This window comes from Dendropsophus ebraccatus, chromosome 5, assembly GCF_027789765.1.
Source record: "Dendropsophus ebraccatus isolate aDenEbr1 chromosome 5, aDenEbr1.pat, whole genome shotgun sequence".
Taxonomy (NCBI): Eukaryota; Metazoa; Chordata; class Amphibia; order Anura; family Hylidae; genus Dendropsophus; species Dendropsophus ebraccatus.
The window spans coordinates 61,423,006-61,436,552 of NC_091458.1; the positions used below are offsets into that span (position 1 = coordinate 61,423,006).

At 40.0% G+C, this 13,547-nt stretch overlaps 1 protein-coding gene across 4 annotated transcripts in view; it reads left to right on the forward strand.

Moving 5' to 3' along the window:
• Positions 1–13,547, forward strand: part of AGAP2 (ArfGAP with GTPase domain, ankyrin repeat and PH domain 2) — a 228,318-nt gene that overhangs the window by 155,992 nt on the left and 58,779 nt on the right. For 3 of the 4 annotated variants that reach the window (XM_069970330.1, XM_069970331.1, XM_069970332.1), the window contains exons 2-3: positions 4,177–4,235; positions 12,781–12,868. In XM_069970330.1, coding sequence (XP_069826431.1) covers positions 4,177–4,235; positions 12,781–12,868 — 147 coding nt within the window. The remainder of the gene's footprint in view (positions 1–4,176; positions 4,236–12,780; positions 12,869–13,547) is intronic. The other variant, XM_069970333.1, reaches the window with a different exon arrangement.

Consider the following 13,547-nt stretch of genomic DNA (forward strand, 5'->3'; position numbering starts at 1 on the left):
ACCTCTCACTGTGTCCTCTTGTTCTTGAGCTCAGTTTTGTACTAAAAACATTTCCCTCTTGAACCTTATTTAGTCCCTTAACATACTTAAAGGCTCCAATCATGTCCCCCCTTTCCCTTCTTTCCTCCAGACTATACAGATTCAAATCTTTAAGTCTTTCCTGATATGGTTTATGCCTCACACCCTCCACCATTTTTGTAGCCCGTTTATGGACCCGTTCTATTTTATCAATGTCCTTTTTTAGGTGAGGTCTCCAGAACTGGACACAGTATTCCAGATGTGGCCTCACCAGAGCTCTATACAGCGGGATCACAATCTCCCTCTTCCTACTGGTTATACCTCTAGCTATACACCCCAGCATACGATTTGCTTTCCCCACCGCCTGGTTGCACTGGTGACTCATTTTAAGGCTGTCAGAAATCATTACCCCTAAATCCTTCTCTTCTGAAGTCTTTTCCAACACAGTACTGCCGATGTGATACTCGGATAGAGGATTCCTCCTCCCCAAGTGCATTATTTTACATTTGGAAACGTTCAACTTCACTTTCCACTGTTTGGACCACTTATCTAGCTAAGCTAAATCATTTTCCATATTACTGACACCTCCAGGAATATCAACCCTATTGCACACTTTTGTTTCGTCAGCAAACAGACAAACTTTACCTACCAAACCTTCTCCTATGTCACTTACAAACATATTAAAAAGAATAGGACCCAGAACAGACCCTTGTGGCACACCACTTGTAACTCTGCTCAGAATATACACCATTAACAACAACCCTCTGATATCTATCCTTCAGCCAACCACAAAACCACTGAACTATCCAGGGATTAAGTCCAATTTTCTCCAACTTCTCTATCAGCTCTTTATGGGAAACTGTATCAAAAGCTTTGCTGAAGTCCAGATAGGCAATATCCACAGCACCACCTTGATCCAGCACTTTTGTGGCATAATCAAAGAAATCAATGAGATTAGTCTGACATGATCGGCCCTCAGTAAAGCCATGCTGGTTTGGATCCATCAAGCATGGGGTAAGGTGATCCCAGAAGCTGATTGCAGGTGTCACCCATTACAAATGGACTGAGCTCAACTCTTGAACCTGCAACATACGTCCCCTGTGCACATTGGACGTACATATCTGCTTGATGATACAGAGTGGTAATGACCATACCTCTTTTAGTTGTTGTTAGATCAAGTTTTTAGTAGTTTTGCATATCCTTGGGATTTAATAAAGACTACAAATCACTTGTGGATATTTCTTGCAGACAGATCTCTTATCTCTCATGTCTCTCTCTTTATGAGGTTGCTATAAATCGATTCTTGTGATAATTACAAGAGGAAAAATAAAAGTGCTTTCATTCTTAGTCTTTTTAATAAGCCATGTGATGGATGGGCACAAAGGATTGTAAGACAGCTACTTTCAGCAGAGGATGTCTTCTGGCAACATATACTGTAAGATTTTGTTGGAAAAGTTGATTTTTATTTGAAAACTAAACAGCCCATTCATTGCTTTCTTTTATATTGCTATTATTGCTTGAAAGGTGTAGGATGATAATAGAGCCTTGGGTCATATGTGTGGGGTACTCGCACGGAGAACATTACAAGTTTAGGGATGTTCTACCAATTCCTGTGCAGTCACCAGGGGCGTAACTAGAAATGGCTGGGCCCCATAGCAAAATTTGATTGCCCCCCCCCCCCGACTGACCACTAAACGGTCAAGTGAAGTCATAACTACATAACTGCTAGCTCTGGTCAGGAGTGCTTGCAGTTAAAGGGACATTTGCAATACCCAGGAGACCAGCAGGGCCACCCGGTGCTGCAAATGATGACGGCTCAGGGGGCCCAGTGTATTGCAGGAGCAGGCGATGGGGCCCCCTGATGCGGCGGGCCCCATAGCAGCCGCTATGGCTGCTATAGTGGTAGTTACGCCCCTGGCAGTCACGTCGGTGAAAGAGAAAAGCTGATTCCTTGTTGTGTATGTGTTTATTTAGGATGATTGCTGGCACATACTAATATGCTGTCCTAGTCATACACAGGAACCTTTAATAATGGCCTATGCTCAGGGTGGTATTAACAGCTGCTGCTGCCCTAGGTACTAAACCTGAAGACGCCCCATCTTGGGGAGCGTGGAGGAGAGTGGTTTTGGCCACATGCATTTCTCTATGTAGAAACATTGTCTAAATCACGTTTTTTATGTTTTTTATCCACAATTATCCACATTGAATCAATCATTAGAGCAGTCTGCATATTATCTGACAGATTTCTCACCACAGGATTGGTAGATAGGTAGGTAATAGCTCCGGGCGTCACATTTACCACTGCCACACCAGACCTGACCAATACCACCATACTGTGACTGGATAACACCGCTATACCAGACCTGACCAACACAGCCATACTGTGACTGGATAACACCACCATACCAGACCTAAACAATTCCACCATTAACACCCCCCCCCCCCCCCCAAAAAAAAAAAAAAAAAAAGACACCAGATTTACTCACAAGTCTGAACGGGAGGTGGGAGACTAAAAAAAAAAAAAAATTGTTTCCTTCCCCCTGCACCCTGGTGCTGCCCTAGGCACCGGACCATGGGTGCCTAGTGGAAAATTCGGCCCTGCCTATGCTGCAATATAAAAGCAAGAAAGGATATAGGAGAGTTTCTTTAACGTTTGGGTAAATCACAGTGGGTCAAGTTTGTAGGTCTGTGATAAAAATAAAGGGAAACAGATCTGAGGAATACTGGCTTCCTTGATGTCAGTAAAATCCTATGCACGACACTTCATCTGCTGTATAGGGAAGCATAAGAAACACTTATATGGGCTGAGTGTGTAGATCTATCATAAAATAAGGGAAACAACACTGAGCAATAAAATATTTTTGCAACATAAATACACAGAAGGTCATAGAGTCATTACTTTTATAACTTTATTAAACCCTCAGGGGGCACAACTGAATGTTAATAAAGTAAAAATAAAACTGAATATCTAAACCCCCTTTTCCTTTTCTGCTTTTCTGTTCCCTTGAAGTATACCTGTCATTTATTTTTTATGCTAACATTACAAGTTATGGTTGTTATGGATTTGCGTCAGTAGGATATTAATCTGGGGATTTACTGTGATTGCTGGAGTTTTGACTTTAGAATGGGGCATCTGCCTCATAAGGATTTTTTGGCTTTCACTGCATCAACACAGTGGGGTTGTAGGTCGACCTTGATGAATATTTGTCAGTTTTCAATGACGTAACTATGTAACGTTTTGCATTGGTATTTGAACACCTTTGGCTATATTCACACCACATATCGGCTATCAATTAGCACCAAATGATGCTCATCTATCAGTAACGACAGCTGCAAATAATGTTCATAAACATTATTTGTGTCCATCATTACCAATAGATGGTCGTCATTTGGCACTAAAATGGAGACTGTGTGGAAAGATGGTTGTCATTTTTATGTAGGGGAACATAGTTTTAGGTTGTGTATTCTACCGGCTTGAAGTTATATCTCTGAGACTGAGTATCACATGTCTATTATGGGAAAACTGGATGAGCTCTGAAAGAGATCATTAGAATGTATTTCTAACAGGACAGTGTATATGGTACTTTAGTAAACTTTTGACATGCCAGAAGTTTTAATTGGTCAGGATCTGAGTGTTCAGACCCCGACGGATATAATAATAAACAATCATACTCATCTACCTTGATTGTCTGCTCTTCCCAGTCCCCCACATGTCATAACTTGCTGCTATTTTGCTCACAAGCAGCTCACAGCTAGCTGCTATCTTCTCACCCCACTTAGCATAAGTAGATGAGTATTAATTTTAATTTCTAAAATTTACTAAATGCATGTCTGTATATATGATCTTAGCTTACACAGGCACTGTCACTTAAAAAAAAAAAAACCTTTGACGTGTCTTAGAGAGATGTTAAAAGTTTTGATAAGTAAGGATCTGCGCAGTCTTTCCCAGCTCTGTGCCGTGTGACTCCCATAGTGAGCCTAAGGGATGTCTTGGTCGGGCGACACTCGGTATAACATGGTATAAAAGTTTTTCTTTAAGTGGCAGGTAGATTTTAAGTTATAGCAGATGCTTAACAATGCTAAGGAACCATAAGTCTTTGTTGTATCCATTGTGCCACATGAATTGTAAAATGTTGACACATTTTCTTCTCTTTGCAGAATGTGTTATGAACAGCCAGGAATGGACTCTCAGTCGTGCAACACCTGAAATACGAGTGGTAGGTTATATGTTTATTATTTCACCTAATGTGCACTATTCACGATTTTTTAGATGCAATGAAAGCTTGATTGAAATATATGTTCAGCTTATTCCAGCGATTGGCTGAGTGGGCATTTTCTGCATGTGTAGATAGGGCCAGGAAGTGCAGATCAGCAGTGGGGCCCGCTAATCACTGGATTGGCAGAAGCCAGGGATTTGTAGAGTGAGGAAAGCTTATTTTTAGCCAGCTCTATAATAAAAAAAATTCCTACAACCCCTTTAATTGCTTAGGTACATTGCTGTTAGAGATGAGCGAAGCAGCTGGAAATTAGTTTCGCAAGCTTCACAAATTTTCGGTCAAACTCATATTTTATCCTCTTCTCTCCTCTTTGTCCCTAAATCACTCTGTTAGCTTCTCCCTGCTCTGCTTTAACTGCCTGCTGCCATCCTTCTCCCTCCTCACACAGCTGACTGGCCATCCTGCTCTCTCCTCCACACAGCCGACTGGCCATCCTGCTCTCTCCTCACACAGCTGACTGGCCATCCTGCTCTCTCCTCCATACACAGCCGACTGGCCATCCTACTCTCTCCTCACACAGCTGACTTTCCACCGCCTTTAACAAACCACCTTATATAGAAGGTGAGGGGGAGGTGCTGACATCACAGAGGGGCCTGCAGCTGATTGGACAGGCGCTAGGGATTATGGTTAATAACTTTCTCCTGCACAGTGATGCTCCAGACAGCATGTGCGGCCGCCATTTTGTTGTTTTGAAAATTTCTTTAGGGTGCAATTACACATACAGGATCCGCTGCCGATTTGATGCTGTGTTCAGGTATTTAGATCAAATCTGCTGCGGATCTGCAGCATAAAATCTGCTGTGATACGGTGTGTGTGAAGCTACCCTTAATGAATCAGGGTGAATTTGCTTTGCAGAACGAAACGAGGTGACAGCACATTTCGCAGCGAATCTTGATTTGCCAGATTCACTTTGCCCATCTCTGTGTTACTACTTTATGTAACCTTTCAGCAGTACAGATCTGTAATACAGTGCCCATACAAGTGTATAGGGCTGGGTTCACACTACGTTTTTGCGTTTTTTGGAATAAACGGATGAAAAACGGAAGGAAAAAATGGATGCATGTGTGTGCATCCTTTTCTTCATTAAATTCCATTATAGAAAAAAAACGGATCCGTTTTTTTTATGGGCACAAAAATAAGGTCAACTACATTTTTGTGTACTGTACGTTAAAAAAGGGATCAGTTTTTATGCATTTTTTTTTATAATGGAATTCAATGGAAAAACGGATCAAAATGGATGCACACACATGCATCAGTTTTTTCCATCCATTTTTTTAATCTGTTTTTTTTGCAGTATATGGCTGGGTTCACACTCTGTATCTGTACGGCTGTATTGCGGGCGGTAAATCATCGGCCGGATTTTTCCGGTTCATGCGTACGCTGGAAAGTATACGATATGCGGCTGCACAGTGCACACTATGTATGAATCTACGGCCCGATCGTAAACGGACCCGTAAAAAATGAACAAGACCATTGTTTGCGGCTGGAAATGCGGCCGTGGATTGACAGGCGGTCCGTACGGAGTACTTCAAAAATAGCCGGCAATGATGCCGAATGCCGATGCCTCTAATAGTTAATATATTAAATTAATAAAACACATTTTCTTTGTAATAAAGTCACTTTCGTTGTTCAATATTTTAATTCTAACGAATCCATCATTGTGCAATTAAATATACTGTTAAAATAAATATATATATATAAATAAATGTATATTTATATATATATTTATTTTTTGACAGTATATTTAATTGCACAATGATGGATTTGTTTAAATTAAATTATTGAACAACGAAACTGATTTTATTTCAACGAAAATGTGTTTTATTAATTAAATATTAATTAGTACAGCAAGCTCCATAAGCCGTTAATTCATATTGCCGGCAATAGAGCATTCTGTACTAATCATCACTTTACTTTAATTAAAACATCAAATGTTTCTTCTAATTATGTTATCACAATAGCATTATTGGAAGAAACATTTAGAATTATATGTGCGCTTAGCTGATTGGCTGATCGGCTGAGCGCACATATAATTAGCGGGTCCACAGCACAGTGACTTCATTGTGCTGCGGACCAGCGAAGAGGCAACATCGGGGTGAGTATAGAGCTCTCCCCACCCCCTCCCCAGCACTGCACCCCTCCCAGCAAGGAAGGGGGGTCACTTAACCCCTTCCTTGCTGGGATGGGTGCAGTCTGACATCAGTCTGGCCCCCAAGGGGTTAAGGGGGATGCAATACATCCTCCCTTAACCCCTTGGGGGCCAGACTGTAAGCAGCGATCTGTAAAGATGCTGCATACTGTAAGGAGCACAACACCGCTCACAATGATGGGTGTTGTGCTCCTGTTTGTGTGTTTTTTGTGTGTTTCTCCCTTTTTGTTTTTCAAATATCGGTATCCTGTGGATTATGTCGGATTCCGTGGACTACTTCGATGACCAGCGGTTCTTTGTTGTTGTTTTTTTATAAAATGGTCAATGAAGGGTGTGGGGGTGTTTTTATTTGAATAAAATTTTTTTTTAACTTGTGTGTTGTCTTTATTTCTTTACTTTATAGACTTAGTAGTGGAAGCCGTCTAATAGACGAAATCCATTACTAAGTTGGGGCCTAGTGTTAGCCGGTACAAAATGGCTAACACTAACCCCCCATTATTACCCCAGTACCCAATGCCACCAGGGGTACTGGGAAGAACCGGGTGCCAGTAGTCCCGGAGCGTCAAAATTGGCGCTCCTGGACCGGGCGGCAGCAGGCTGGTAAGATTTAGGCTGGGGAGGGCCTAAACCAATGGCTCCTCCCACCCTGGTGTTACCAGGCTGCTGTCGTTTTGGTTTTTAACCCGGCTGCTTATAAAAATAGGGGGGACCCTATGCGTTTTTTTTAATTATTTATTTATTTAAAAAAAAACGCATAGGGTCCCCCCTATTTTTATAACCAGCCAGGTTAAAAACCAAACGACAGCAGCCTGGTAACACCAGGGTGGGAAGAGCCATTGGTTTAGGCCCTCCCCAGCCTAAATCTTACCAGCCTGCTGCCGCCCGGTCCAGGAGCGCCAATTTTGACGCTCCGGGACCACTGGCACCCGGCTCTTCCCAGTACCCCTGGTGGCATTTGGTGCTGGGGTAATAATGGGGGGTTAGTGTTAGCCATTTTATACCGGCTAACACTAGGCCCCGACTTAGTAATGGATTCCGTCTATTAGACGGCTTCCACTACTAAGTCTATAAAGTAAAGAAATAAAGACAACACACAAGTGAAATTTTTTTTTTATTCAAATAAAAAACACCCCCACACCCCTCATTGACCATTTTATTAAAAAAAAAACACCAAACCGCTGGTCATCGACGTAGTCCACGGAATCCGACGTAATCCACAGGATACCGATATCTGAAAAACAAAAAGGGAGAAACACACAAAAAACACACAAACAGGAGCACAACACCCATCATTGTGAGCGGTGTTGTGCTCCTTACAGTATGCAGCATCTTTACAGATCGCTGCTTACAGTCTGGCCCCCAAGGGGTTAAGGGAGGATGTATTGCATCCCCCTTAACCCCTTGGGGGCCAGACTGATGTCAGACTGCACCCATCCCAGCAAGGAAGGGGTTAAGTGACCCCCCTTCCTTGCTGGGAGGGGTGCAGTGCTGGGGAGGGGGTGGGGAGAGCTCTATACTCACCCCGATGTTGCCTCTTCGCTGGTCCGCAGCACAATGAAGTCACTGTGCTGTGGACCCTCTAATTATATGTGCGCTGAGCCGATCAGCCAATCAGCTGAGCGCACATATAATTCTAAATGTTTCTTCTAATAATGCTATTGTGATAACATAATTAGAAGAAACATTTGATGTTTTAATTAAAGTAAAGTGATGATTAGTAGAGAATGCTCTATTGCCGGCAATATGAATTAACGGCTTAATGGAGCTTCCTGTACTAATTAATATTTAATTAATAAAACACATTTTCGTTGTAATAAAATCAGTTTCGTTGTTCAATAATTTAATTTAAACGAATCCATTATTGTGCAATTAAATATACTGTCAAAAAATAAATATATATATAAATATACATTTATATATAGATATATATATTTATTTTAACAGTATATTTAATTGCAAAATGATGGAATCGTTTACATTTAATTATTGAACAATGAAAGGGACTTTATTACAACGAAAATGTGTTTTATTAATTAAATATATTAACTATTAGAGGCATCGGCATTACTGCAGAGGATCGCAAACCCCGGTAATAGCAATTCATGTAAACTGTGTTCCCTGCTTTCCCAGATGCATTCCAGAGGTGTTTGCATCACTTTCTAAAGATTTTATTTGTTATTTTTAGTTGAACCAGATTTCCAAGTAAATGACCGTATGTTTTCAGCCGCATGTCTATTTTTTCCCACGGGCGTAGTTTCAGCCGCACATTTCCAGCTGCATAAAAAATACAGCCGCACACATACATAGTGTGAACATAGCCTATCTCAGTATATTTCTGATTTAGCAAGAGACATACATAGGATTTTGCACACTGCTTAGCTATGTGCATTAGGCAAATGTGGTGTTGCATCAACAGCTTGTCTTTGAAATTATGTCTCAAAGCTGTGGTTGTCATCTAATTTACCATCCATAAAGGAGTATTTGTGCTGATATTTGTGAATATTACATTAAAAATGTATTTATACTCTAGGCTAAATTATTAGGTTCATAGATACTGCCTAGCATACAGAATATAGAAATTCTTCTGATCTTGGCCAGGTCATAGTACTTCAATTACTAGTCAGTATCCTTACATACTGTAGATCCTTCTAAATTACTATGTTCTGCTGCCTGATCACAAGCAATATTACTAACTGACATGAAAGTCTTGAAAGTAAATCTTGTGCATTAGAACACAATAACCGCTATTGTGATATGATTATTACTGTCTGCAGAAAAGGGCGGAACCTAAACATTAATTTATTTTTTCTTAAAAAAATCTTTTGCAGTCAGGAACCATTAATGTTAATTTAAATGTTCATCTTTTTAACAACATAGAAATAATTTACCTATTTTCATAATGTAATACTATGCAGCTAAGATTATGTAAAGGAGATGTTAAAGCCCTCATAGCGTTAATGCTGGTTTGGAAACGCAATATACTTGGAAAGATTCTTAAAGGGTAATTATACTTATATGCAAAATTAGATCTTGATGGCATAACCAGTTGTTATGTAAGTGTATTTCTAAGTAAGGTTTAGAGATTATTATAAGATCTTGGTTATGAGATAATATAAAAAATTAGATAATGAAATTACATTCAATTTGAACTCTAGAGGTTTCAGTTCATTTATAAGATATTCCGATATTCCTTGGCTAACATATGATACACAATATTAGAAGTAACATACAAAGTGGAATAACCCACAGACCAGTGTGTGGTGACAATATATAGAGATAAAAATGACTGAAAGCAAGGTCTTCTCTGTCTGTTTTCAGTGTAGTGCTATGTGCCCACTAAGTTACAACATTGGTGAAAGGCGGTTGTTTCGTGAAATACAGTAATCATGATCATTATTAATGGCAGTCTGTGTTACAAGATGGCCGCCTTCCTGAAGTGGGAACATAGCCTATGGCTGGGTCCACAGGTAGAATTTTTATCAGTATTTTTAGCCAAAACCAGGAATAGGTCCAAAATGCAGAAAATAAAGCAAATCTTTCCATTATAGTTTTTCTCTGTGTTGGTTTCACTCGCGATGGTGCTTACAAATATTGACCAAAATATTATAAATTATCCCAAAGACACAACAATATTCAAAAGGATCACCAGCATAAAAGTAGTTGCAGTAGAAATAAATAAAAGCCTAGACATGTTGCAAACTTCTTTTGCACTAATTGCCTTATGGACGACAGAAGGGGAGTCCTATAGCTTTTTGACTTTTCTAAAACCTTTTCAGGTAACAGAGATACCAGCTGATGACCTTTGACTTTACGGATGGGATACTTTCTAGATAAAGGGAAAGAATTTCTTATAAATAATAAGCCAAGGATGTCATTATCTTACCAACTACCAGTGGTGCATAAAGACATATCCGGTGCCCTGTAGTAAATAGAGATGAGCGAACCGGGTTCGGGTTCAAGTCGATCTGAACCCGAACGTTTGGTATTTGATTAGCTGGGGCTGCTGTACTTGGATAAAGCTCTAAGGTTGTCTGGAAAACATGGATACAGCCAATGACTATATCCATGTTTTCTACATAGCCTTAGGGCTTTATCCAACTTCAGCAGCCACCGCTAATCAAATGCCGAAAGTTCGGGTTCGGATCGACTCGAGCATGCTCCAGGTTCGCTCATCTCTAGTAGTAAACTATTATTACTGACTGATAAATTCTATTAAGGGTACAAACCCACTTGATGTATTTGCTGCGTGAATCAGTCTTAAAAATAAGCAGGCAAAACGCAGGTTGGCTTTATACGATTGTTCTGCGTTAAAATACGCAATTGCGTATTTTTGAAGCGTGAAGCTTGTTGTTAGCAAAGCATCAGTTGTTAACAACCTGTGCGAAAAACGCATGCAGCTTCACGCTTCAAAAATACGCAATTGCGTATTTTAACAACTGATGCTTTGCTAACAACAAGCTTCACGCTTCAAAAATACGCAATTGCGTATTTTAACGCAGAACTATCGTATAAAGCCAACCTGTGTTTTGCCTGCTAATTTTTAAGACTGATTCACGCAGCAAATACGTCAAGTGGGTTTGTACCCTAAGGGTATAAACCCACACACCGTATACGCAGCGTATTTACTGCTGCGATACGCAGCAAATACGCAGCAGATTAGATCTAAATAACTGAACACAGCATCAAATCTGTACCAACAAATCTGCTGCGTATTTGCTGCGGATTTGTTGCGTATCTGCTGTGTATACGGTGTGTGGGTTTGTACCCTAAAAGTAATTTATCTCAATACATTCACATCCTGCTTCAAACATTCCTGATTACACTTGAAGCATTACTAAAAGGTTCTCCATTACTCACCAGTCTCCTCTGGGGGCCGATATGGTGGCCCTCCTATAAATAAGTTACTCTGGACATTACATCTGTCTATTGAAACCTTAACCCTTTTATGACCAATCCCAAAATGGCGTAAATGACCGTAACAGTTTGCATTTTCAGTTTTTTCCTCCTTGCCTTCTAAGGGATATAGCGCTTTTATTTTTCTGTCTACAGGGCCATGTAATGGCTTTGTGTTTTTTTCAGGGACAAGTGTACTTTGTAATGTCGCCTTTCAATCTACCATAATCTTACCATGTAAGATTTAAGCCCAAAAATATTATTTATGGGGTGAAATTGAGATAAAAATACATATTGTAACTTTGGGGGCTTCCCGTGTCTATGTAATGCACTATACTATAAAACTGACTTGATATCTTTATTCTATATGTCAGTCTGAACACAACGAAATGCATGTTTTCATAGCTTTTCTAGTGTTTTTTTTTTTAATTTTAGTTACAGAAACCTTCTTTTTTCTTCAAATAATTATTATTAACCCCCTGACGTCAGCTATACGGCTATATAGGTTCCTGCTGCACATACCCCATGCAGCAGAAACATATATAAATGTTCCTGGCTGTGAAGGGGTATTAATCTGTGCAGGGCCATTTCAATGCGATCAGCCCTGCACACATTACAGTTCACAGACCAGGGTATGACAGGCAGCTGAGGTTGGGGGAGGGGCTGTGGGATATTTTTAAAAACATTTTTTACTTTTTAAATTCTTTTATAGTCCCCATGGGGGACTTTGATGTGCAATCGTTGAACTGCATGCAATGGTCAATGCTGTTCCATAGCATAGCATTGATCATTGTTATCAGTGTTCTGCACATAGAGCCTGCCAATGGCAGACTCTACAAGCAAAACACCCGACCAATCATGAGAACGAATCGGGAGAAGTCTGTGCTCAGTGCAGTCCTCTCCCAGCTCTGTGTCATGTGATGAGATGGCCTCATAAAGAAAGTCTATGGGGCACATCTTTTCTCACAGATACATAATGGGAAAATGATGTCTTTTTGGACGGCTATCATTTAAGTGCCAAAAGACGAGTGACTATTGGTAATAAATAATAATGATCATGAAGCAATTGTCTATACCAATAAGCGGTCATCTTTTGTCGCTAAAATGACAGAAAGACGGGCATCATTTTCCTGTTGTGGGGAAATAGCCTAAATGTTTCTATTTTTTTATTAAATATGGCGGCCCACACGTTATATAGCTAGACATTTGCTCATAATGGAAGCTTCATAACATTTTCTGGTTAAAAGATCCCCACAAAGAACTATAATATAGCTTTATAATATCATGTGGGTCTCCTGGAAGTACTTGTATCTCCTATAATAATGGGTTGATTTACTTTAGATATTTAGGTTCACTTTAGAAATTAAAGAATGTTTAAGCAACAAGATCCATAGAATTGGACATATGTAATTTGTCATTAATACTATTTTTTGTCTCTTATAGGGTGTTGTGGGTAACATTAAAAGTGCTAAATCTGCCCTTGTTCACCGATTTGTTACGGGATCCTATCTGGCAATAGAAGCACCAGAAAGTAAGTTGTACTTGCTGTATATATATTTAGTATATCTGCTGTCTACATACCTTTTGGTCCATGCACTATAGATCCATGGACCTTTCATATTTGTACCATATGCTGTGTATTACATGGAAAGTATCTATACAAAAGCTGAAAATGTGGAAAATCTGGGACTGTGGTTGCTTAGATGTTATGCACATTGTGCACTGCAATGAGGCTGGAATGAAAAGGGTATGGTCTCTGATTAGGGTATGGCCTCTGATTATTAGGGTATGGTCTCTGATTATAGGGTATGGTCTCTGATTATTAGGGTATGTTCTCTGATTATTAGGGTATGGTCTCTGATTATAGGGTATGGTCTCTGATTATGAGGGTATGGTCTCTGATTATTAGGGTATGGTCTCTGATTATAGGGTATGGTCTCTGATTATTTGTCAGATTGTGGCACTGGGATGAAGCTGGAATGAATAGGGCATGGTCTCTGATTGTCGGAGTAAAAGCTTGTACACATGGGTGTATTACTTACAGAGTTGTAATATGGTCCCCATTGTGGTCTATGGCTCACATTGTACCTCTATTTGCCTTGGATTTTGTTAAGAAGCATATAGAGGTTTCTTTCTATTGAATTTCATATGATATCAAATGTAGTATTAGAGCTACTCTACAGGCACTGCATCAAGGGAAGGCTATCTCT